The sequence below is a fragment of the Leptodactylus fuscus genome, chromosome 11 (genome assembly GCF_031893055.1).
Source record: "Leptodactylus fuscus isolate aLepFus1 chromosome 11, aLepFus1.hap2, whole genome shotgun sequence".
Lineage (NCBI taxonomy): Eukaryota > Metazoa > Chordata > Amphibia > Anura > Leptodactylidae > Leptodactylus > Leptodactylus fuscus.
This window is the reverse complement of record NC_134275.1, coordinates 34,689,824-34,716,658: the sequence shown is the minus strand read 5'-3', so window position 1 is coordinate 34,716,658 and position 26,835 is coordinate 34,689,824. Positions and strand designations below refer to the sequence as shown.

The 26,835-nt window shown below is 44.1% G+C and overlaps 2 protein-coding genes across 3 annotated transcripts in view; one reads left to right on the top strand and one right to left on the bottom strand.

Moving 5' to 3' along the window:
- The window catches only part of IRAK1 (interleukin 1 receptor associated kinase 1), a 54,152-nt gene extending 47,801 nt beyond the window's left edge, over window positions 1-6,351 (top strand). The window contains exons 11-13 of one of the 2 annotated variants that reach the window (XM_075260045.1): window positions 62-578; window positions 4,067-4,192; window positions 5,364-6,351. In XM_075260045.1, the coding sequence (XP_075116146.1) occupies window positions 62-578; window positions 4,067-4,192; window positions 5,364-5,419 (699 nt within the window). In that variant the 3' untranslated portion in view covers window positions 5,420-6,351. Of the gene's footprint in view, window positions 1-61; window positions 609-4,066; window positions 4,193-5,363 lie in introns of both variants that reach the window. The other variant, XM_075260044.1, reaches the window with a different exon arrangement.
- Window positions 6,352-16,932: 10,581 nt separating this feature from the next.
- Window positions 16,933-18,111, bottom strand: TMEM187 (transmembrane protein 187). Its single transcript, XM_075260824.1, has one exon. It carries the CDS (start codon window positions 17,790-17,792, stop codon window positions 17,010-17,012), a length of 783 nt encoding a protein of 260 aa, XP_075116925.1. The 5' UTR covers window positions 17,793-18,111; the 3' UTR covers window positions 16,933-17,009.
- Between the last annotated feature and the right edge of the window lie 8,724 nt (window positions 18,112-26,835).

The following is a 26,835-nucleotide window of genomic DNA, read 5'->3' as shown; positions in this document are numbered from 1 at the left end:
TATATAGAATTATATTTTGGTGCATAGAATAATTTCCTTTTTCCTCAAATCGGATTTCCAGGTGTTTAATGAGGTTACGAGGTTGCAGAGTCTCCTGCGAAGTCCGGCCACAGGACCTCACAGTGATGGACAGAGCTCTGTTCTTCCTCACGGACAAGATTCCTTTCCTCCTGTCTTGGATCTCCTCTCCAGTCTGCAGGACTCAGTACTTAGCCCTCAGGAAAACACTGATAAATTTACTCCGTATGGTACCTCAGGAGATGCTGCAGCTTCTGGCAGGGTCCAGCCTTACAGCCCCTGTGCCCTACAATATGATGACAAATTGGTCAATTTCTGCAGTACTTTTTCAAGTGAAAGCCAAAGGACATTTCGGAGGACGCCAAATTTGCCTGAGGAGAGTGATGAAAGTATCCCGGGGTCATCCCTAGCTGCTGCATCTCCAGAACCTCTACAAGGTCATATTTCAGGCCAAAGAGAGACCCGATGCCCACCTCATATACGAGCACTACAGTGCCGGAGTACAGTTCTTGCATCCTCGGACACTAGCACTCCTGCTGGGCATGGTAGTAGCATACAAGGTGGGAGCAGCTTGTCAAGTGAATTACCAGGTAAATGTGATGATATTGTGCCCTAGTCTTTAGGTAAACCAGGTCCGCACAATATAGGGCAATAAGAGGAAGTTGCAGCAGATCAATATCAGGCAAGTGGAGGAAACTTTAGAAATCTTATCCAGAGACACTGAGTTTTCTATGTGTTGAAGAAGCCTTGTGCAGGTACATTAAAATCTGCAGCATATCTATTTCTATTGTGGATTTTCAGCATGTATTCAAGGGGTTTTCTGGGCAAAAAATCTTTAAAAACAAAACGAAGGTCTGTTAGTGCTATTAATGGATTAAAGGGGTTGTCCCGTCACAAGGATCCTATCTATAATGCTTATTAATGTGAATGTAAGACTTTTCCTAAATACATTGCTTCAGCAAAACTGCTTTGTTTGGCCACTATCTTACTTTATTCATTTTTTTTGTGGCCACATCCCTGACCTAGCTGTTCCTGAGTCAAGTGATGTGTCTGCCTGCTCTCAGGGGGAGGGAGGAGGGGCTAAGTGCACGGGAGCAAGCCTGGAGAGGGGGGGGGGGGGTAGTTTACCCTTTGGGGGAAGGGGCCGCCAATGCAGGGTTAGACGCCGGCACAAGTGAAGTCAGCAACATCTCTATGCTTCTGCCCTGCATGAAGCCAGCAGCGGCAGGAGCGATGCTGCTATTGCGGGGAGGGGGGCGGAGGAGCGGAATAACAGCATCGCTTCTGCCGCTGCTGGCTTCATGCAGGGCAGAAGCATAGAGATGTTGCTGACTTCACTTGTGCCGGCGTCTACACTCCCCGGCATCCGCTGTAATAGAGAGGCGGATGCTGGGGACAGTTAGACGCCGGCACAGGTGAAGCCAGCAACATCGCTATGCTTCTGCCCTGTATGAAGCCTGCAGAAGCGATGCTGCTATTCCGCTCCGGGGTCACATATGCAAAGCCAAGCAGCGAGATGCCGCCGGCCCTGCGTGCGCGCTCATACACCAGTTCTAGCCTTCACAATGCGAATACACAGGGTGTCGGGACTGTATTTGCATTGTGAAGGCTAGACTGGTCTATGAGCGCGCACGCAGGGCCGGCGGCATCTCGCCGCTTGGCTTTGCATATGTGACCCCGCCCACCAATGACGAGACAAAGCCGGAAGACAGAAGAATTCACAGAAACGAAGACTGGTAAGTATGCGACGTGGGACAACCCCTTTAATAGGTGCACCCAATACCTTTAGCAGTGTTTTGAGTGATTTCTGGGTTTCTCTGGTAGCTCCTAGCATCCTCTGCATTTGTTTACTTGATGTCGCTTCCTGCAGTCTTAGCTAATGCAATGCATCATGGTGGTTGTAGGCTCTTACACTATCTCCTTCACACCCCCTCCCTGTATCCCTAGCTATCCTGCCCATTAGTAGCCTTTCACAACTAACTTGGCCTTACTCCATCCACCCAATCATACTTGTGTCTTCCTCTCCAGACTTCCCTTCTGGGATGGCTCCTCTTCTTCTTTTACTCTGCTGGCGTGTGCGTAGGCCGGAGGTTCCTCCCGTGTCTGTGCAGTAGAGAAGAGGAAGAGCTGTCGAAGGGAATTCTGGACATGAATGCACACAAGTATGATTGGGGGGGATGGGCTGAGAAGAGTGTTGGTGACATTCAGTTTCTAGAAACGGGGAAACAGAACATCACTGGATAATCAGAAAGGGTGTTTTGATTAATGTAAGAATTCCATTTTATCCTGGACAACACAGTTTAACAGGGGTAAAATCTATGGTAAATCTGCTTTAAAATCCACAGAAAAATCAGCAATAACTTGCTCAATTATGCAGCTGATTTTTTTTTTTTTTCCTTTTCTTCTTCTTCCCCCAGAAGGCATACATCAATCATCAATCATTATGAATAATACCATATATTTATTGTTGAGGTTGTAACCCAAGTATTCCCTAACAGGAAATGAACCTCGGTTATGTCATAGAAAAGCTTAGGGAGAGACTGAGAAGAGAATTTCTAATTGATCATGCTATTTAAAGGGGTTGTCCATACTCAGGATAGGTCACCAACAGGAGATTATTGGGGTCCTACACCAGAGACCCTCACTGGTCAGCTGTTTAGAGGATCTTCAGTGTTCATATGAGTGCCATGACATTGTACGCCATGTGTTTCCTAGTGGCTGTACAATATAACTACACTTTCTATGGGACAAGATTAGAATGACATGGCGTGCGATGTAATAGTGGAGAGGTCATAGCGCTCTTGTGGCCCACACAGATCTTATTGCTGACCTATTCTAAAGATAGGTGATTCATAAAAATAATGTCCCATACTGAATATCTTACAAATAATATCAAAAATTAATATCCTTATAAATACAAGCAGAGTCTTTTTAAAACACTTAAGTGAGAAACACAAAAGGTCAGAGGTCACAGCAACCCCAGGACATACAAAAGTAAGGACGTCAACAAAAGGTGATAAATCAAACAGAATCCAAATTCATTCAGTACATTAATACAATAAGTCCTAGATATAGGTAATGAATATACAGCCATGCAGTAACGCTCTAGTATCTACACATATCAATTACTAAAGTACACAGTAACACACTCCGTGCAGAGTTAATATAAAGCTGGATCAATATATTACATACCTGTACATACAGAAAATCAATAAGACAAGGCACATTGAATAAAGAGATTTAGTAAATATACAACCCACCGGTGGTATTGATTCTCTATGTGCACTACTATGCAGTATGTTCGGACTCTGACTGGAGTCCGCCCCATTGCCTGCTCCTCCTTGACTCCACCCACCTGTCATTAGTCTATTTAACATATTTGGCACCAAAACTAACTGCATATTCAGGACCAACATCCAAGTTTGCAGGAGTCAGTGGAGTGGCAGCTACTAAATGAAGCGAAGAACTAGAATTGGTGGGAAATGGTTCACCTTTCATGTGAGGGTGTTGTAGATTGCCCCGGACTGACAGATGGGTGATGAATGCTCACACCTTCCACCTTCACTACCATTACATATCATAGAGGTGACTACCCCGTGTAATAGGGCGCAGAGAAGAGCCAAATTCTTTGCTATGAATGAGGGGAAAGGAATGGAAACTATTACATTACTGTTAACGCTTTTGACATGTTTTGTTACGTTTGATTCTCATTTAAGGGCCTTTATATGGTTCACAGCAATGACTTGAGTTAGTGGAGGTTACTGAGGATCTTTTTGTTTGTTCCTGTTATGGGGGTTTCTTTGCTTCCATCGATCCTTTTTTGTTTTCTTCTCCCCCGCCCTTCTGATGTGAGCACAGGTCATTCTGTAGACTTTATACTGTGTTGGAGGACGGGGGTCCCTGTCGGCTGGCACTAGCGCGCAGTGGGCCACCTTCAGCAGTCATGGAGATCAGGCTCCTGTAGAGAAATGCTATTTACTTAGAGTCCGTGCTTGCAGCCAGTACTTGCCTCTGTGTAGTGTGTTAAACAGCTTGTTTCTTCTTCCAGCTATCTCAATGCCACATCACCAGATCGTCGTGAATCCTGCCAAACAGAGATTTGTAGAGCAGCTGGCGCTGTACGACCAGGGGAAAATAAACAGCATAGAACTGCTGTACTCTGGAACAAGTCCAGGTAACCAGCCCCTCACATCTTCTGACCCTCTACACACTGCAACGGCTCCGTCCCTGATGGTGATAGTCACATCCTGTCAGGTCTCAGTCTCTTGTGTCCCACCAGGAACATGTGTAATTTAACCCTTTGAGAAGTAGTCCTCTACTGTAGGCAAGGGAAATAAATGATGACTTGCACCATCAATGTGGTCAGACCTTGGTCCATGCTTCCTAGTATTGAGAATATATAAACCTTGCCGATTCTACTGCCCCCAAAGGACCTAATAATTTCAGCCTGTAAAATCTGCACCACCAAATGTAGGATTTTTGTTTCCTTGCTCCCCAAAACTTGGTCATGCATAATCTTTGCAAAAGTCAAAGGGAGTCTGTGACAGTCGGCAGCATACCAACCCAGCCCCACAGATATGATCCCTTGAATCAGTGTTTCCCCCTTGTGAATCGCTGCCTCAGTTATTGGGATACTGCGTTTAGTTTTGGTTTTTTTGTTGTTTTTTTAAATCAATAGGCAAATGAGCCACGAGGGCAGAGCCATTGTTCCAAAGAGGTAGAGATGAGCGAGTACCGTTTCGAAACGGTAGTTTCGAATAGCACGCTCCCATAGGAATGAATGGACGCAGCCGGGGCCGGTGTCCTGCCGCTTAACCCCCTGCGCGCCGGCCACTCCCATTCATTCCTATGGGAGCTTGCTATTCGAAACATTTTGTATAGTACTCACTGATCTCTAGTAGACAGCAATCCTCTAGGGTTTCACCTCAAGGTTTACACCAAATTCTGTTCTGAATTGTATTCAATGAGAGGCAGAGATCAAAGAGCAGAACATTTATTATGTCGGCGTTCTGCTATCTTGACGCTAGTCATGGTGTGGGGAGGCCCATTCATTTGAGCCTAATCGGAAAGTTCAAGGCCATGGTGGGTAAACCGATACCCTGCTGTCCTTTCTTTGATGGGTCTCTAAGCACCCGGACCCCAACCATAAAAACTTCTAACAGCTAATAAGTGCAGTGACCAAATAATGTAAGAGGGATTCACTCGATACAGTCACTACATACAAGGTTGCACCGATCGGGTCATACTGATGCTGGAGTAAAGGGGCTTTACAGTATTTGGGATACATGTGTTGTGTTCAGTATTGTATCAATCAATTTAATGTTATCCTTTCTTTCTTTTTTTAGAATGCAGTTCTGAGGGTCGAAGAAGCCCAGAAGAAAGTGATGATTTTCCCAGTTAGCCCCTTGGCAGAAATACATTGGACTTACCATGCCAGAATGTTCTCAGCCCATCCACAGAACTCTAGTTTGCAAACAATTGACTGTATGAAGTTATCAGCATTGGAGAAGTTCTCAGCCAGTCAGTGGTCCATAAAAGCAGTATTTTAGGCTCATATGAGACGGGGCTTGTCTTTACCTGGTCACACATATTAGATATAGATCGGCCAAACCCACTGATAGTGGCAGGAATGGCCAACTACCTAATGTGAATAGTGGCCTCCTGACCTTCTTCTGGAAGAGAAGGGTAAACTATGGGGGATTTTAACATGTTCGATCCTTTTGTTCTCTGGGAAATAAGCTGATGCCAGAAGAGCCTGGAAGCGTCTTCTCACAACCCCTATTCAGAACGTATGGATGCTCGGCCCTCGGCTGAACCAGCACGATCTGATGTGTATGACCAGCCTTATAAGTGTTAAGCTCAAGACATTTCCTTGACCCAGAGTCTTGCTAATGGAAATAAGGCAAAACTTCACTTTGGGAGAGTGTCAGTATTTATTGTTTGTAGAGGATTATTATGCTTTAGTATTTTATATTGGTCTGGTACAGATATTATATTGCACTGCTGATGTTCAGCCTCTTTGTAGTCTGATATGGGAGGGGGAGAATCATGAAGCCCTGCCTGGGGCAGCAGCAAGACCAATGTCTTCAATGGTGCAGAGTATCTCTGCTTCTTACTTAGAAAAATATATCTAGAACTAGTTTTTATTTTAATTTGTCAAGTATTTGACATTGCAAATGTACAGTATGACCATCTGAACGCTGCACCTATGGGTGCATGACGAGGAATTGCTGATACTGGCCAACATGGTACATAGAGCTTACTACATTCATTGTGGGACGTGTGTCTAAAGGGTCACTAAACATTTTCTATATTTCAGGCGAATATGTAAAAAAAACAAACAAAACAAAACAAAGTTTTAAATACAACAAATAAATTTTGCACCAAGAAGGAGTTGTGACACTTTTGTCTGTGTGATGTAATGATGATATATGGAAGTAATTATAATATTACAGTGAAAGGAGATTGGGGAAAGCAGAACAATTGACCCTGTTGGCACCTCTATCCTGGATGGAAGATGAGGGCAGGTTGGCTATGAAGGCATACATCTTCTGTATGATATTCTGCAGCACATTTACATCAGATGTTGTAGCTGGGCCTGTAGACCCAGATCACTTGTGGGTTGCTGAATCTGGCATCCTAGCTGGTCGTATAAATGCTCAGTTGGTGATCAATCTGTCAAGTGGGCAGGACAAGCAAGTGTTACTATCTGGTGGAGACATTCCTGGGAAACCCTTACTCTGTGTGTGGGCGAGCATTATCCTGCTGAAAAATGCCAATTGTCTGTCCCTGCCATGAGAGACAACATATGTGGCAAAAAATGTCCAGTACATATCACTGAGTTGTTGGTCACCCCTCGTAGTGATATAAGGGACACTAAGTGATGTATGCGCTCTGGTGGGAAATCTGCAATGCTTCCAATGAAGTGGATGATAGCGTGGAAATTCACCTGCGGTACAGATTTCAGATCCGTTGAATCCAGAATGTCCATTTACATTCTGCTGTAGATTTCATCCTTTCTAATGCATAGGGTAAAATTTGAAGCAATTTTAGACAAAAATGCAACATGTCGCTGATAATTCTGGAGTAATTTGTGCTGATTTTTCCATGGTGTAAAATCTGCAATGTATACACTATGTGGACGTATTTTTAAAGCATCCATAAAATGCAATGCCGAGCAGTGTTGAGGCCCTGGGAATAAGAATATGCGACAAACTGCACATCATATTGAGAATTTGTCTCCCCCACAGTGCGAGGCTGTTTAGAAGTTTTCAGAGCATAACCTGACCTCATATATGCCCATAAACATACAGTATCAGGTGACTGTAGCTCCAAATGAAACTATTCACTATCTTTCCTTTTCTCAGAACAAGCAACCCTCCAGCTGCAGCACAGTACTATGGTGGTAAGCCAAGGGACCCGGAAATAACAAGAGGGGTTGAGCTGAGAGGATCACTGAGCATGTGCTGCTCCCGTCCAGAAAGCTAATGCGGAGGTCCAAGTCAGCTATAAGTAATATACGGTGGAGCAGATCTGTTAATATCACAAAGGAGCACAAAACATCTGCAAAAATGATTGGCAATCTGACTCCTGACACAGACCCTGATCAGGTTAGTGATTGGGTCAATAAATGCAAAAAAAATTATAAAGTATTAAAAATTCAAATCGCCTCCCTTTTCCTAGAACACATAGAAAAGTAGATAAATACTGTGAAACACATACACATTAGGAATCCCTGTGTCCGTAAGCGCCCGCTCTACAAGTTTATAAAATATTTTTCCTGTACGGTAAAAGCTGCAGTGGGGAAAAAATAAACCGCCATTTTGTTTTTTTTCTCACGGTTTTCCTCTGATTAAAAAAAAATGTAATAAACGATCAAAGCAAAAGCAATTCCCCAAAACAGTATAACTAAAAAGTACACCCGGCCCCACAAAAAGACGCCCTATACATCCCCGTACACGGAAGTATAAAAAAAAAAAAAAAAAAAAAGTAGTTACGGGTGTCAGAATATGGCGACTATTGGAAAAAAAATAAATTGGCACAGTTTGGGATTTTTAAGGGGTTAAAATGTAAATAAAACCCTATAAATTTGGTATCCCTGGAATTGTACCGAAACACAGAATACATTTTATTTGCACAGTGAACACTGTAAAAACGGATCCTGTAAGAAAACACATTGCACAAATGCAAATTTTCTTTAAATCCACTCCCCCCCCCCCCCCCCCCAATTCTTATTTATTTATTTTCCTATCTTCTCAGTACATTGTACAGAATGGTGGCATCATGATGAACAATTTGTCCCGCAAATATTAAGACCTCATATGGCTCTGAGAGCGGAAAAATAAAACAATGGGGTTTTGAAGGGGATTGGGAGACGGAGTCAAAATAAAAAAAAAATTACGTCTGTGGGAAGGGGTTAACATATGATCAATATAAGATTATCCTTAAATAGTCCCACCACGGGGAAATTCAGTGTTAGAACAGCATGGATAATACAGTAATATATTACTAGAAAGAAAAGATACTAGGAGTCATAGCAACTAAAAAGAAGACTTCAGGATCATTTAGTTCTCTGTGCGGAGTGATCTCCGTTTAGCCTGATGTTGATTATACAGCCTGACCGCGATTGGGGGGAAGGACCTCCGATAGCTCCTTCTCACACTTGGGGTGAAGCAGTCAGTCACTGACAGTACTGCCAAGTGCTGTAACGGTCTCATACATGGAATGGGAGTTGTTCTCCAGCATGGAGCTCATGGACAGTATCCTTCTGTCACCCACCAGGGGGCTCCCCATGACAGAGCTGGCCCTTCTGATCAAGTCTATTTCTGGCCATGACTGGTATGCTATTCCCCCAGTAGGCCACTCTGAAGAATATGGCTGATGCTACCACAGAGTTGAAAAAGGCCATAAGTGCCCCCTGGTCTCCAAAGACCCTCAGCCTCCTGAGCAGGTAGAGTCTGCCGTGACCCTTTCTGTGCAGCGCCTCCAGGTGATCAGCCTTGTCCAGCTTATTATTGAGGAGCACACCCAGGTACTTCTAGGTCTTGACTATCTCAATGCATGTCCCCTGGACGTCCACAAGATTCGGGGCATTCCTCCACTTAATAAAGTCCATCTCCTTGGTCTTCCCAGCATTAATCCTGAAGTGGTTCTGCTGACACCATCCCATAAAATCCCGGTTTAAGTCTCTGTATTCCCTGTCGTCTCTGTCTGTGATGAGGCCTACCATTGTAGAGTCATCGGAGTACTTTTGCAAGTAACAGATGAGTTGCACCTAAATTCAGCAGTGTGAAGAGAAAAGGGGCAAAAACTGTACCTTGTGGTGCCCCCTGTACTACAGATCACAGAATCAGACACAGTCCTGGGCTCTCACATACTGAGGTTGGTTTGTCAGGTAGTCTAGGATCCAGTAGGACAGGTGATGGTCCACTCCAACAAGGTCCAGCTTCTCCCTCAGTAGTCCTGGCTGAATGGTGTTAAAAGCAATGGAGAAATCAAAAAACATTATTCTCACAGTGTTCCCTGGTTTCTTCAGGTGAGAGCTCTGTGAAAAAGGTGTAAGATGGCGTCACCTACCCCAATATTGATATATAGGACACGTAGGGGGTGTAGTGAAAGGTCAAAACTTCTCCCCCAAAAAATGTATGGCATATTCAGAGCGGGGGTCTCATTTTTATAACTTCTGTAGAAATTAATGGAAAAGCCGCTGTAATAAACCCCCTTCCCTTGTTGTAAACCAGCATTACAAGGTAGCAGCTTATTGTATACCGGAGTAGATGTGCACATGACCATGAAGTACCTGCCTGTGTGTCCCTGTTCAGACTGGATGACTGCCTGCATTGTTGGCTCATCCCTTACCTTTTCTGGCATCTCTTTCATTTACGAGCACACTTGGCATTCATGTTCAGGACATGATCTGGAAGAGGGTTCAGAGCAGTATTTTGTGTGTGCTTGGACTGCACAAAAGAAATATGTTATAGAACATGCCAATAAATTATGTCATGTGAAAGCTTATAGGGGGGGGGGGGTTATATCAAAACGAGTACACTATGTGCACGGGCATTTCCAGGACTTCACATGGGTTCACTCAAGACCTTACACATTGTTTATCTGGAACCACAAGGTTAGTACATCTGCCCATATACTAAAAGAAAAGTATGTGTATGTGCACAAGCATGTGATGTGGAAAAAAGGAAGGGGGATGCTAAAGAAATTGATAACCTATCCTGACCTGTTCTTAGCAACTGTGTGGAGCAGGAAGCAGACAGCTCTGTTCTCTGTATAGTGGACAGACCAGGTACTGCAGATCAGCACCAATTTTCTTTTTGTTCCACCACTACTCAGAGAACGGTACTCCCTGCTCCATTCACTGTGTATCCGTTTCTGAGAAATGCTAGTCGATAGGGGCATTCAATCCCCACTGATCTGATCTGTGCAGCCGATCTTTGGGATTGGCCTTCAATGCTTTTGACCTGGGGAACTCCTTTTAAGCTAGCCATGTGCATAAGATCATGGTCAGAAATGCAACTAATTGGTAGTCTGTGGGATAGTTTATGCTCCTGATCGATTTTGGCTGCTCATGCCATACACCTGTTGGTTTGGTTGACTGTAACTAAAAATTTCCATCCTTGGAGATTGCATTTTTTGGCAGACAGAAACCAAGCCTGCCTTCAAACATCTCTAAACACAGTTTATGTAAAATTAGAAAACACTGGTTGGGTAATATAGACAAAATTGCTGATTTCAGCCAATCTATGTGTATGGGCAGCTTTAGAATATACACAATCAATACACTAGAATATACACCATCACCTGATCTACAGGACTAGAGATGAGCGAGTAGTGAAATATTCGAAAATTTGATTCGAGTAGGCCTCAATATTCGACTATTCGATCGAATATCGAATCCCATTATAGTCTATGGGTAAAAAATGGTCCTTTCAGGGAAATCAAAATTCAACCAATTGGAGTCCACAATGACACCCCAGGAAATGATACCAACACCTCTGGAATGCAACAGGGAGAGCAGGGGAAGCATGTCTGGGGGCATCTAACACGCCCAAGTCCCAGGATTACCCCAATATCACAGCCTATCAACTAGACTCTCCAAACTCAATAGAACCTCTATGGAAAGTGGAAAAATACTTGGAAACCTTCTTTCTTCTACATTAGTATGGCCAGAGAGACAAATTTTAAGCTAAAGAAACATTAGCATGCACCCCTTTAAATCACGTTGCCCATGACAACCACATATGGCATAGGCAAGGGGGAAATCAAACAGCCCCCACCCTTAACTGTCATTGTGTGTGTGTGTGTGTGATGTGGAGAGACCTCCAAAAATGAGTTTTGTGGCCCTTGAGGTGAGCCCTTCCAAATTAAGTTAGCGGCCCTTAAGCTGAGCCATACAAAAATTACTTTTCAGGGGGGCAACATGGTGGCTCAGTGGTTAGCCTTGCAGCGCTGGAGTCCTGTGTTCGAATCCTGCCAGGAAGAATATCTGCAAGGAGTTTGTATGTTCTCCCTGTGCTTGCGGGGATTTCCTCCCATTCTACAAAGACATACTGATAGGAAAAAATAAAAATGTACATTGTGATCCCTATATGGGGCTCACAATCTACATTAAGAAAAAAAAAATTACTTTTCAGGCCCTTGAGGTGAATTGAGCCTTGTAGTAGCAGAGATTGAGGCCCTTGAGGTGAGTTGAGCTTTATACCAGCATAGTATTAGGCCCTTGAGTTGAGCCTTGTACTAGCAGAGTTTTAGGCCCTAAGGGTGCATTCACACTACGGATACGGTGACTGATGCTGAACGTTAAAACACATTCAGAATCAGCGCGTATAAAGCAGATCCCATTCATTTCAATGGGAGCTGGCATACGAGCGCTCCCCATTGAAATGAATGGGTTGCTTTTTTTTATCTACAAGCGCTCCCATTGAAGTCAATGGGAAGAGCTCGCGTGTACGGCTCGCCATGTGAAGGGGCCCGGCGCTCGGCTCAGTCCGAGCCGTACACGTAAGCGCTTCCCATTCACTTCAATGGGAGCGCTCGTAGAGAAAAAAGCAGCCCATTCATTTCAAAGAGGAGCGCTCGTACGCCGGCTCCCATTGAAATGAATGGGATCTGCTTTATATGCGCTGATTCTGAACATGTTTTAACGTTCAGAATCAGTCAGCGTGTCTGTAGTGTGAATGCACCCTTAAGGTGAATTGAGGCCCTTAAGGTGAATTGAGCCTTATAGTAGCAGAATATTAGGCTCTTCCAATGAATTGAGGATTGTAGGAGCATAATATTAGGCCCTTGAGGTGAGCCTTAATGGGGTGGTTTTAAATGTCGTTTTTCAACGGTGATGGTGGAGGAGGAGGATGAACTGGTGAGCTGGAGCAGAAACATGGAACTTCATGTTGGGGTGCTTTACACTGGTGGAGATGCAAATCCTAGGTCAATCCAGTGGCTGTTCCTTTTGATCAGCGTCAGCTGACAGCCGGCTGCGCTTATCAGTGATGATGCCACCGGCTGCGCTGAAGACCCTTTCAGATAGAACGCTGGTGGCAGGGCAGGACAGCACCTCCAAGGCGTAAAGCGCCAGTTCCAGCCACAGGTCCAACTTCGACACCCAATATATGTAGGGCGCAGAGGGATCAGAGGAGAGTGTTCCCCTGGTGGGTGTGGACCAGATGGCAGTTGTTAGCCTCTTGGAGGCACTCTCCTCTCTGCCACCAGCGAGGGTTGATGGAAACATTTCCATCATATTCGGCACCAGATGCTTGTGGCAATCATGAATGCGCTTGGCCCTCCCCTCTACCGGAATTGAAGACAAGATGTTATTTTTATACTGGGGGTCGAGGATTGCAAAAATCCAGTATTGGTTGCTCTCCATGATATGTACAATTGCGTTTGTCACTGGAAAAGCAGCCCAATATGAGTCAGCCATGTGTGCCAGAGTGTTAATCAGCACGACTTCGCTGCCCCCACCGGAAGGGTCAGTCTCCATTTCCTCCTCCCCTTCGCCCCATCCATGCTGAAGCAATGGGACGCACTGAACTTCCCCGCTAGTCTCGTGTGCAAGATTGACATAATCTGCCACTTCATCCTCCTCATCTTCCTCTGTCATTCCACGCTGAGAAGCGGACAGGAGTGTGCCCTGACTATACTGCTGGGATGGGTCTGCTCCTATCCCAGACTCCTCAGTGTGCAATGCGTTATCCCTGATTGCAATGAGGGATTCTCGCATCACACAGAGTAGCGTGATGGTTACACTCACTAATGCGTCGTCACAGCTGACTATGTTTATAATAACTCACTCTGGCGTGGAAATTTACACTATTTCCTCAATTAGGGCTAGTTCACACGTGAACTGCCCGCGCGGGTTTTGCCCACATGTGAACTAGCCCTTATGGTGTTGGGATGTCTTAATAAATTCATAACTCTCCGATTCCTTGTGCCACTTGGACTCTTTATTAAAGGGAAATTACCATTAAAACCTCTTTTTTTTTGGTGATAAGACGTAGGAATAGCCTTTAGAAAGGCTATTTGTCTCTTACCTTTTAGATGTGATCTCTGCCGCGCCATTCCTTAGAAATACCGTTTTTTACCGGTATGAAAATTACTTCTTTGGCAGCGATGTGGGCAGGCCCCAGCACTGAAAATGCGATGGAGGCATCCCCACTGCTGCTCGAGAACACGATCCTGCGACGTCTCTATCTTCACCTGGATCCTCCCCTTCTCTGTCATCTTCCTCCTGCGTCACTGCGCAGGCGTCGGAGGTGACGTAGGAGGAAGAAGTCCCCATCGCTGTGAGAGAACTAATTTGTATACCGGTAAAAACCGGTATGTCTAAGGAACAGCGCGACGGAGATCACATCTTAGATCACCTCTTTCTAAAGGCTATTCCGACGTCTTATCACCAAAAAAAGAGGTTTTGTTGGAAGAATCCCTTTAAGCCTGCTGTGATAAATTTGCGTCTTTAAGTCTAACATTGATCTAAAATGGTCCATTTTTTCCTGTCCGTACACTTACAAATTTAACCTTGTTTGTCCGAATGCAGGCTCGTGTTCATATTGTGGGAACAAAACTTCTTCTGGCACATGTTCCACAGCAAACTAGCAGGTGTTTCCTACCAACCGCCATCATGACATGCCTTTAATGTATTGTACTCCTATGCTTTACGGTTTATTATACAGTTTCATTACAACTGCTTGTTGCAAACCGTGCAAAACAGCCTAACAACCCTGGTATATATCATAGAATATTTTCTCTTTGGGGTTTGTTCCAATATGGCAGTTTTGCTGTTGTTTTTTGCGATGAGACTTCACATTCTGCATTGCCAAGCTCGCACTTGATAAGAGTGTCAGGTTGTTTGCCATTACCGATTACATATGTGGCCAAGCCATAGATTACCACTCTTTTCCATGCCACACCTATATTCCTGACCCTGATACTTTGGCCATATACAGACACAGCCTGGGAATTGGTGACAAGTTATGCCCAGGTACTGCAGCTTGCCTGCCAACCTTGTAGTGGCATCCTAACCTCAATAGTATAGTTGCTTTGGGAAGCTGTTTCTATGGGCTTGTTCAGAAAGCTTTGAGTGCACGGTTGCAGAGGCTGAGACTCCTTGTATCGCACTGCCGCTGGCTATCTATTGTGGACATTTAGGGTGCATTCACACTGAGTAAACGCTAGCTTATTCTGAACGTAAAACACGTTCAGAATAAGCGGCGTCTAAAGCAGCTCCATTCATTTCTATGGGAGCGGGGATACGAGCGCTCCCCATAGAAATGAATGGGCTGCTTCTTTCACTCCGTGCAGTCCCATTGAAGTGAATGGGGAGTGCCGGCGTATACGGCAAGCTCTGCTCATGCCGGAGCGTACACGCCGGCACTTCCCATTCACTTCAATGGGACTGCACGGAGTGAAAGAAGCAGCCCATTCATTTCTATGGGGAGCGCTCGTATCCCCGCTCCCATAGAAATGAATGGAGCTGCTTTAGACGCTGCTTATTCTGAACGTGTTTTACGTTCAGAATAAGCTAGCATTTACTCAGTGTGAATGCACCCTTATTCTGAACGTAAAACACGTTCAGAATAAGGGTGCATTCACACTGAGTAAACGAATAAGATAGAATAAGCTAGCGTTTACTCAGTGTGAATGCACCCTTAGTCTGCCACATCTGAATGTAAGGATGGCCATACACATTTACGTCTGGTGACGATCAGGTGGAATTCATCCAGACTTTGGTCTCTTGGTCATACTGGATATTTTCATCTGGCTGTCAGCCAAAATGATCTGTTTGGCATTACTGGCCTCTTTTTGCCAATCCTTGACATACTTGCGCAGACTTCACTGCATGTTGTGTTTGTGTGTTTTTCTTTTGATAAACTGCCCCCTGATTGGGTAATTTAGTTGTTATTGTTGGGGTCATCTGTATGAACAATCTCATCACAGATCGGATGGACACATCACAGCCAGCTGAAGTCTTGTGTGTGTGTGTGACCAGCCTTTTTATAGTTCCTCATTGCTAATAGATAAAAAACGAAAAATCACAATAACCTAAAAGAAATAAGGTATTATTTACATGAATTTCTGGTGTGAATTACAATGGAAATCTAAAATAGTTCCTACCTGGCGCCAGGAGGTCCAAATGAGATTTGGTTGAAGAAAAGTGGTCGCAGCCTTTTCAGAGATCTCTGTACCTGTCAAGCCGTTTACAATACGCAAGCCTTAATAAATTTGCCCCGTTGGTTTCAATGTGTCTTTTCACATGTCTGTTTTTTGTTTTTCTGTTTTGTTTTAGGGTCCATTCATCTCGGCTGTCAATGAAACTGATATTCTCTATCTTTGTCTGTTGTAACAACCAAACAACCCATTCGAAGTCATTGGATCCATTTTAGGAGAACTGATAAATGGAACTGATGCAGATTGCTGTCAGAAACAGACATGTACATCTATTTTTCACAGCCATCAGATCTACCATAAACAGCATGGTCCTGTAAATAAGGCCTAACTCTTTGACTCACAGTTTGAAAACTTTACTTTCTTTTCAATATTTCTTAGCTATGAAGAAAACAATTAATAAACTAAGACCAGTTATCGACCTACGGGCTTAAATACAGTTCATGAAATTGAAGGAGCACATATGGGTTATCCTAATCGGGGGTGTAGGGGAGAGCCTATTCTAGATACTATTGGCTGCAACTTTTCCCAGTAAATGAAATGACTGGCCATATACCTGTCATAGGACAGTGTTACAAAAAACACCCAAAATGTAGAGGGTGCTTCATAGCCAGGACCTATAGGGCTTAAAAAATATAGCCAGTATCCACCACGTAGTCACTTTTGTGTATGTTGTGTGTAAAGGCACAACACTTTATCAACGTGAATATGGACTAATGCCAGTATTCAACAACACAAAGATGGGCTCCCTCTAGTATGACTATCCCACCCCATGGACAATGGCAGAAGCTTTATTTGGAACACAATTTCTGCCTTTGACTTGGACTATATACTCACCAGCAAGAGTCATAGGACAGGAAGACATTGGTGATATTAACCTAACATGTATAGGAAGCTTTATCTGCTTGTTGTGGAGGTCGAGTATCCTAGTCATCACTGACAAGATCTTCTAATGTGTATCTATGATACAGCCAAAGGTTGGGTGCAAAGGATTCATTCTTTTTCAACCCGTCCACCAGCACAGCCCTGATATGGTATACATCTTCCATTAAAGAACCTGTGTAGTAGCCATATACAGTATGAGCTGCGAGTGCCTTGCTTTTCAGATCGGTCATGGATGTGAGCAATGTAAAGACCTTTCTAAGGTTACATGCACAAATACTTATTTTATTTTAAGATTTTTACAAAATTACTGATGTAACGCATTACAAAGATCTCTTCCACCCCAGATTATATTATCCCGGTGCCAAGTACGCCAGGGCTAATTCAGTTCACTGAGAGTCACTGGTTTTGTGTGCAATGAGACTGGACTCATATTCTCATTTCTTCATCTTGGCTGACTTGTAGCGGTCAAGGTGCACTAAGAAGCAGAAAGCATAATGAAACTGCAAGATGTCGCATATTTTTGACCAGAAATGTCCAGTAAATCTCTGAAAGAAGGAATACTGCGCCAACCAGTGATCGAGAAGTTTTAGATTAACAAATCCAAGACATGATATCGAAGCAAGAACCAAGTACATCCTAGTGGTCGCGTCTCCATACTTTCTTTGCAGTCTCAGTCCGGATGTGAACACCCATAGGATATGTATGGCCAGAGCTAGCTCAAATCCTTGCGGGTGGATCTTACTCAGGAAATAACTGGTCAGTGAGAAGAACTCGACTGCAATGAAGTGTTGACTGTCCCAGTTATCCAGTATAGAGTTGCACCAGATAATCGCCCAAGCAAAAATAGGCAATGTAAACCATTGATCTAGAATGGCGGCCCATTGTGCTTGAGACCATATCCTAGCCCACTGCACCGGGCCATATATGACTGCCATCCAGGAAAAGACGTTCTTCAGATAACATCCCTTCAGGCCTTTAACGTCTTGGGCCAGCCAGTATATACCCAGCAAGATATATCCGAGGTTAATGAGTGAGTTACAAGGCATGGCGAGAAAACCAGGAAGTCCTGGAACAGGCTTCTCCGCATAGTGACTGTAACCTAGATCTGTACTAACTGTGTCTAATACACCAGTACCAACAGTCACCATGCACACTGTTACAGCTCCAAGCACGTGCCATAAGGAGCCGTCCTGTGCAGTATTGTTTGAGGTTTTCATTTCCAAAAAGTGGAATATGGCTGCTGCAGAATGTGACGGCTAAGCAGAGAGTGTGCTAGCAGCAGCAGGCAGGCCAGGACGCCTCTTATGTCTTCACCTCCACCCCCGTTTGGTTTTCAGCAGATTCTGCACTTCCTGAACGTTGCTGTGCACAGAGGCGTTCTAGTGCTGCAAAGTGGAGGGGCCGTAGCTTTCCACATACATTCTCACGCACTTTGCTCAGCTCCCTGCAGCACAGGCTTTCAGTTTAGGAGCTGTGAATGGAGTTTCCATCCAGTTTCCTGTAATTAGGTTTTTCTGCCCTGAATGGAAATAAATGGAGCTTTAAATAGTGACGCTGAATGTATTGTAATTACTAATATCATTAGATTATTCTATAATGAGGCTTTATATATGTGTTATATTTGTTACACCGTCAAATCCAATGCTTGATCCAGCTCTGCTGAACAAAGGGGTGGGGGCATAAACATGAAATAACCCAAAACAGGGAGGGAAGCGCATCACGTGACTTGCTTCTGCTTTGTTTTGGAGAAAATATCTCCAGTGCTTCTCAGAACGAGGCAATGCCTGGTCCACCTAAATATAAGTGAAGGGGGGGGGCTATAACCCAGTAAAGTGCCCCTCTGGTTTATATACAAAGCACTGACAGCATTGCTGTGCTTAGTATTTGGTCTGATCATTAGTTTCTATCTTTTTCAGCAACTTTCTGTCCACCCTGTTTGAGTTGTGTATAAATAAGTATTTCAGCTGGGGGTGGGGCAAAATGAGGCTGCACAGGAAACCCATGTGACATGTCTTGGCATCTGATACCAAGAGGATTGCAAAGCGATATATACAAGGGAATTATGTTGTGTCAAGATGCAGGCAACTACGGAAACATGAAGTTCATCCTCCCTGCTTGTCCCTGATTTACCCTTTTAGCATTGATAGGTGGAGATTTGGGGCCCCTACTCGTTCTAACATTGTTATAAAATACAAGTGCATACAAAATCCAACTGCAAATGTACAAAAGGTGACACAGTAAGGGCTCATGCACATAAACGTATTACAACTCTATACAAAGTCAGCTGTAGGAAAACACCCATAGAAGCCTATGCCCACTAATGTATCTCTATATTCCTATAGTGCAACATCAGAAAACCATCTGAACTCCAGGGGAAAGTAACACTGGTTTAAGCACCGTATATCATGAAGATGATAAGCTTTAAGCTAAGGCCCCATGTAGTAGAAATAAAATGCTGTGTTTTATCAGTCTATTGAAGCAAATGAGAATTTAATAAAACTAATCTGCATACTGGAGGAAAAACGCTGCAGAAAACCCAGCATGTTACAGGCATTGTCCAGCTCTTTTTACTGGAGAGCTATCCAATAAGGGTTATCAATAAGACTGTTTATACTACCATTGTAGGGTGACAGCAACAGACATTAAAGGGGTTGTCCCACGTCGCATACTCACTAGTCTTCGCTGCAGTAAATTCTTCTGTCTTCCGGCTTTGTTGCCTCATTGGTGGGCGGGGTTAAATATGCAAAGCCAGCGGCGAGAAGTCGTCGCTTCTATGCCGCTGGCCCTGTGTGTGCGCTGCCGATGCACTAGGCATCGGACGTACAGCCTTCACAATGTAATACAGACCCGGCATCAGCTGTAATAGAGAGGCGAATGCCGGGGAGTGTAGACGCCGGCACAGGTGAAGCAAGCAGCGGCAGGAGCGATGCTGCTATTCCGCTCGTCTCGTCGTCGTCGTCCCCCCCCCGGAATAGCAGCATCGCTCCTGCCGCTGCTGGCTTCACCTGTGCCGGCGTCTACCCTCCCCGGCATCCGCCTCTCTATTACAGCGGATGCCGGGTCTGTATTGGTGGCCCCTTCCCTCCCCCCAAAGTGTAAACCCCCCCCCCCTCCAGGCTCGCTCCCGTGCACTTAGCCCCTCCTCCCTCTCCCCTCAGAGCAGCAGATACATCACTTGACTTATGACCAGATAAGTCAAGGTATGTGTCAAAAAAAATGAATAAAGTAAGATAGTGGACAAACAAAGCAGTTTTGCTGAAGCAATGTATTTAGGAAAAGTCTTACATTCACATTAACAAGCAGTATAGCTAGGATCCTTGTGATGGGACAACCCCTTTAACTGCGGCAGAGTAATGGAGAAAGACAGAGCCCCCTCCATCCGTGTCTGTTCCCATTGAGTATAATGTAAAAAACATCTCTAACACTTTTTCCATCAAGTTTGTTTACTTTTGTAAAAGAAGAAAAAGTGCCGCATGCAGGACATTTCCTTCTATCAGAAAGTAAAAAACATGACAGAAGAAAGCTGTGACACTTTTTTTTTTTTTTTTTTACATTGGAGTGAATGCACATGGGCTCCATGTGGTGGATATGAGCCACAGACCTTGAATAATGGTAGTGTAAACCTACTGTAAGAAATAAGTGTGGGTCCAACATCCAGGACCCTGCAGATCAGCTGTGTGAAGGACTGCTTTGCTGTTTATACTGTATGCCATTTGGTTTATAGCATCCATGTAATGTAGTAACCATCTGGTTCTGTTTTATGGGGCGGGGCTGTCATTACAATGCACGCTCACTATGCAGCAAACAGAATTTGACAGTGCCACAGCCCCTTTACAACTGATCTTTGGGGTCCTAGGTGTTGGAGCCACTCTGATCACTGACCTATAGACTTCCCATAGACTTATATGTAAAGCAGCAAAAATGCAAAACGCAGGGCAAAAGCAGCAGTGGTGGTTTTTTTCCTGCTGTGTTTCCATTGCTTTTTTTAAAAAAAAATAAATAAATAAATCTTTGTTCTATTGGGCCTCAGTATTGCAAACTACCTAGAGCTGGCCATACACCTAGGACAGCTATACCTAATACACTACATGCTTGGCAAAGCAGTGCATGTATACGGAATGGGACAGCAGAGGAAGCTAGGCGCAGTGGCTTATCTATGGGCAGTTTAAATCCAATCCTTATCTTCCCAAACATGTGCAGTGGGGGAGAGTCAGGAGACTCCCACACATTAGATGGTTTAGCTGGTCCCACTGAAATTGGAGGGTTCAGCCAACAATCTTCTAAGCTTTACTCTCACAAAAATAACCATAGTGGATATTAATTTCCTCTGTAGCCTGTTGATGATATGACTAGTCTGTGACCCTTAGACAAGCTAAAAACACAGCAAATGCTGGACTTATGGAAGGAGGTTGTGCAAACATTAAAGGGGTGGTCACTTTATAAAAAAAAAAGGTACCAAACAGCAATACTTGGTGCATACAGCTATAAGAGACTTTACTGCCCTGCTATCAGCAATGTCATCAGTGAAGGCTACAGTCCTCTGCACCCATAGGAGTAACATGGCGAGCCATTGCAGCAGTGTCTCCTGTATATTATAGATGGTCTGTCCTCAGGTCCTGAGGTTTCCATTGCAATGCTGCAAGGCAAGTTACAAAAAGTACTTCCTGACAGTGCCATCCACTGCAGATATCAGGAAATAGTTAAATAAGTAGAATATGCCTTTAAAGAGGACCTTTCACTTCCTGGGGCACATGCGGTGCAATACACCGCTAGGAAGCCACGTTCTGTGCACCTGATGAAGAACTATCGGTGCCGGTACCGTAGCTCTTCACTGTCAGAAGGGTGTTTATGACAGTCAGTCAGGAACACCTTTCCTCACAGTAGCGTCTATTGCACTGTACTGTGAGAGCACTGAGGAACGCCTCCCTCCCCTACTCCTGATAGTACTCGTCTATAGACTGGGGGGGGCATTCCTCACCGCTCTCACAGTACAGCGCAATAGACACTACTGTGAGGAAGGGAGATCCTGACTGAGCTACAGTACCAACACTGATGGCTCTTCACCGGGGGCACAGAACGTGAAAGCTGATAGTGCGCTGAATTCAGCGCACTGTCGACTTTCTAGCGATATATTACACTGCATGTGCTCCAGGAGGTGAAAGGTCCTCGTCAACAAAACCCAAAATATGTCACTCTATACCACAAATATATTTATGAGCCGAAGTAAATCTTGCCAAAGGTGGAAATTATCCTTAAGTGACATCTCTGCTGTGTGTATGTTACTATAATATGTCTGACCCCTGGTTCACATTAGCATATGTATTCCGTCCGGTTACAGTCACAGTCCGCATGGAGACCCCCCGGCCACGCACTGCCCGCACGAATAGTATATGCCATGGGGCCTCTGGGGGCCTCACTACTTGCTGGTAAATCTGTGATATTTGACCTTCCTTATTGCAACAGCAGCTAACCTTACAATAAAATGTCGTCAAAGACTGTTCCAAAGCATCTGGAAAATGACAGGTATAACATAAACTAAGACTATGTGAGGCAGGGACTGTACAAAATGAAAAGTGAACTGTATGAGTATGGCTCCCATGATGGTCCCCAGTGGTGAGGTGTAAAAGAAAGCAGTTTTATTACTTAAAGGGATTTCCCAGGACTTGTCCTTGGGATAGGTCATCACCATGTGATTAGTGGGGCTCTCACACCCATGACTGGCACAGATCAGCTGATTGAAAAGGCTGCAGTGTACAGGTGAGCCACAAGGTGCTCTCCTATAGCAATAAGCAAAACACAATACATTGTGTAGGGGCTATGCTTGAAGCTCAGCCCCATACACTTGAATAAGACTGTGCTGCTGCTGCTGCATGCCTTTGGCACAGGGTTGTAGCATTTATGTGGTGAGGGTCGTGGGTGTCAGAACCCACCAATTACTTATTGATGCCCTATCCCAGTGATGGCAGACCTTTTAGAGACTGAGTGCCCAAACTGCAACACAAAACCTTTAACATTTATCCTTAATGCTCAGCAAATCCACAATTGCATAAAGTTTCAGACCAACAAATTACTGTCGTGTGAAGGGGCTTTACATTTAGTTAAAAATTACTTTTGCCAATGGTAGAGTCCCTTTAAGGAATCAGGAGGGTAAAGTGTGACAGAGCTGAGACTGACAGTAACCTATGGATTTGAAGACCTCTGAGACCTCCTCATCAGAGATTCTAACCTCAAAGAGAGATTACTGAACGAAGAGACAGCCTTAGACAAATGTATGCAAATCTGCTGGGCTTCTGAACTGACTATGGACAGCCTGAAGATGATGGAAGGCACCAGTGATGATATAGTATGCGGAGGATCAAGATCAAGGCTCACTGCATAGTATAAATCATGGTAAGAGACATGAAAGAAAGAAAAAGGAATGCCCAGTATCTGAGGAGACATGAAGGATTCCTATGTCATCTATGTACTGACTACAACAGAGAAGTCAATCTGGAGAATGAGGGCATCAGACAACTGTATCCTGCAACATAGAATGACAATACAGTCAGCTATGAGCCAATAACACAAAGCAACATTTTACAACCCTGTTGCAAGGTGATCAGTCCGTCAGAGTTCAGCTGGGTTGTAGAGTAAATTGCAACGTCACTCAAACTATGCTTAAAGGGATTTTCTAGAGCTAAAATATCGATAACCCGTCCTGACGATAGGTCATCAATATCAGGTTGGCAGGCGGCCACAGATCAGCTGTTCAAAGCAAAAAGCCATATAACAGCACATTCACTGGACACACGGCTTGTCCGCAGTTGTGTTTTATTGAAGTGAATAGCGATGAACTTCAATACCAAGTTCAGTCACTATACCATGTACAGCGCTATGCATGGGAAGTAGTGCGACCTCAGCACTCATCTGAATATTGTGGTCTCTTCAAACTGGTCAGTAAGGACATCGGACCCCACCAAACTAATATTGATGACCTAACCTAAAGCTAGGACATCAGTATCTTAGTCCTGGAAAATCCTTTAAGGCTAAGGCCCCACGGGCCGTATCCGCAGCACTTAAAGCGCTGCGGGAAGAAACACTGCGTGAATGCATTGCGATTCTTTCCGCAGCGCTTTTAAGAGAAAGTTCACTGAGTTTTCCTCTGCGGACTTTCTCTTAACATGATATCTATGGGAAAGCTGCCAGCGTTTCCATAGATATAATTGACATGCTGCGATTTGCAAAGCCGCAACGGCTTTGCAAATCACAGCGTGTCCGCGCTGCGATCTTTACTGCAAAGTGGGGATGGGAATCGCATGAATCCCATCCAAATTGCCTGCACTGTACAATGCCGCGATTTTTCCCGCAGCATCTCCGCTGCAGGCAAATTGCGGCGTTTCCAGTCTGTGGGGCCCTGGCCTAAGGCTGAGGCCCCACGTTGCGGAAACGCAGGTTTTTTGGTTGCAGATTTTGCTGTGGTTCTTTTGAGAATGGCTACAAAAGGAATCGGAAATATATAGGAAGTTCTTATAATGTTACCCTCTACTCAATCCACTCCTGGCTTTGGCTCAAAAAACCCTCCAACAAAATCTGCAACAAAAAAAGATGCGTTTCTGCCACGTGGGGCTTTAGCCTTAGGCTCCTTGCAGATGTCTGTGTGCTATTTCAGTGTACTGTCCGGATTTTCCCCTGACACATTAATTTATATTGACCCACGTCTTGACCGCGTATTACACGGATCACAGTCCAGGCCGCAAATTTCAGGAGAGGTCCTATTTCTGTCAGGTTTTGCTTCTGCAGCTCCTATGAACTAAATGAATAGGGCCGAGGAAGCAAGGCCGGCACATGGATGACATCTGTGTGCCACCCATGGCATTCAATCATGCCTTTTTTTCTGCGGCTCTTATGTCATGTAGGGCCCCGGTCTTAGGCAGATTTCACCTGATAACTCCCATTGAAGTGATTAGGAGGCAGAAAATATCGTCTGGCAGTTTTGTTTTGAATGATGTTCATACACAGGAATAAATATAAGAGGAAATTCATCAAATGCCTCTAAACTTCATTGAACTTCAATTAGATGGCACAAATTATCACAAATCTTTGAGGACTTTGGCACAAACTGAAAGCTGATTTTTACAAACTGATGTAATTTTCCCAGCTCTTATCATTTGTTGCAAATCCTGTGATATTGCAACTTTTTTTTTGACACAATGTACGTATAGTCTGCTTTTTTTTAAAAAAAATCATTATGCCAGGGTCGGGGTACAGTGGTTTTGCACCTATTAGGTACAATTGATACATTTATCTACTTTCTCACCGCCATGCAGGCCAAAATTATTTTTTTTGTTTTAAGAAACTGAAACTATTATTAGACAGGCAGAAATATGTCAGAAAATGACAAAAAAGTTCATGCATGGATGAAGTTAAAAATGCTACAAAAACTCATAGAAAAGCGGGGCAGAAAATAATGTGACGTGTCTATGTGGGGCCTTATCCCAAGATTATTGAAGAAAAGCCTGTATTTTTCACCAAGATTGGTTTCCATAGGAATGGGAAACAAAGAAAAAGTTCTTAGACTTCTCGGTTCTGCTCAATCCACTCAAGGCTTTGTCTAAAAAAAAACAGCAGCAAAATCTGCAACAAAAAAATTCCCGTCCAGCCTCAGCCTAAAGCATGCTTTGTAACTTTTTGTTGGCTGTGACCAAGCTCTATGTAGAACACATCCATTGCTAATGAACAGCATATCTGAGGGACACTTACTTCCTATGTAACCACAACATCATCCTGTGATAAATGCTTGGCCTTGTGGTTGCAGTCTGGTTGACCTCATTGTCATGTGTTTTGGAGCACATACTACAGAAAGACAGAATTCACCCTCTGCAGTTATACACAGCTCAAATGTAACATGCAAATATGTTTCTACCTTCGCTCAGTCCAAATGCAATATATTAAACTACACTTTCTATAGATGTTACAATAGGATTCTCGCCTAGGTTGGAACCTTTCTCTGACAGACATTTAATGTGAGTCTTTCCTTACTGAACTATAAGCGCAGGTTCACATTTTATTTCCTGATTCCCAATCAGTGGTTCCATTGTTGAAATATTAGCTTCCCCCCCCCCCCCCCTGATATACAAATGAGCCTGTTGGTGCAACAAGGGAGTCCCCATTGTTCTCCATGCTATGACGGACGGGCAGTTCCATCAGTCAATAGCAGGGATGGAGGTAACTAGTTGCTGAAAAGCTTAGGTCCTTGTGGGGTGAGAACATGTTGCACCTTACATGTCCATATTAATAATGTCCTTGCTCTGATTTCCTCTGTTAATCCTTTTTTTCCCCATATAGGCTGTTGGAGCTGTTTGGTGCAACAAGGGCGACATAGTTACTATGTAACCATGTCACCCTTGTGGCACCAAATACTGTATTAGGTTTATTAATGCAGAAATGTCCACCCAAACCATAGATTTATACGTACCGGATACAAAATCCATGTACTAGGCAGCACTTGTCATAAGCTGTCTAGGAACTAACATGCAGAGTTCCAGGTAGATCATGCCAACCTCTGCCTGGACAGTGCTGGTACACATTAGGCTAAGGCCCCATGTAGGGAATCGCTGCAAAAGAGACCATGGAAGAAACTCATTGCTTTTTTCTGCATGGTTTCTTACAGAAATGATGCAAAGTTTTCCTTAGCCTGAAAGAGCACTCTGGTGGAGCATTATTGCTACTGGGGCTGCTATCAGTAAAGGGTTACCGTGGGGGAGCATTATTACTTTTGGGGTTCCTATCACTAAAAGGGGCACTGTGAGAGACCATTATTACTTTTTGGGGTGCTATCACTAAAGGGGCACTGTGGGGGATCATTATGAATCTGGTTCATATGCATTAGAGCTTGGGATCCAGATCTTTTCAAACCCTGTAAACAAATGTGTTAATAGAGTCTGTCAGATCCAAAATATATCCCCAAATCCCTTTAAAAAGAGATTTGGGGCCAGTTAAAGGGGTTGTCCGAGATAAAATTTAATTTCTACACTATTCTAAACACCCTCCCCCCTCCTACTTTCTAAATCACATAATTTATCACAAAATGTAGATTTACACATATCCCTGGTCATATGACCGCCCCAGGGGCATTCTCTGGTTATCCGGAGATGTTTGTCACTAATTATCCCCTCCCCATCATACATACATGTCTTACTTTCAGTCTTCCGCCTATAGAATAGCTCCTCCCTCTTGTCTGGGAGCGCTAGCGCGTACAATTGTCCTGGCACTGTTCTGCCC

Bases quoted from the DNA above. Each gene is read 5' to 3' on its own strand.
- TMEM187 (XM_075260824.1), bottom strand. From the start codon at position 17,792: ATGAAAACCTCAAACAATACTGCACAGGACGGCTCCTTATGGCACGTG.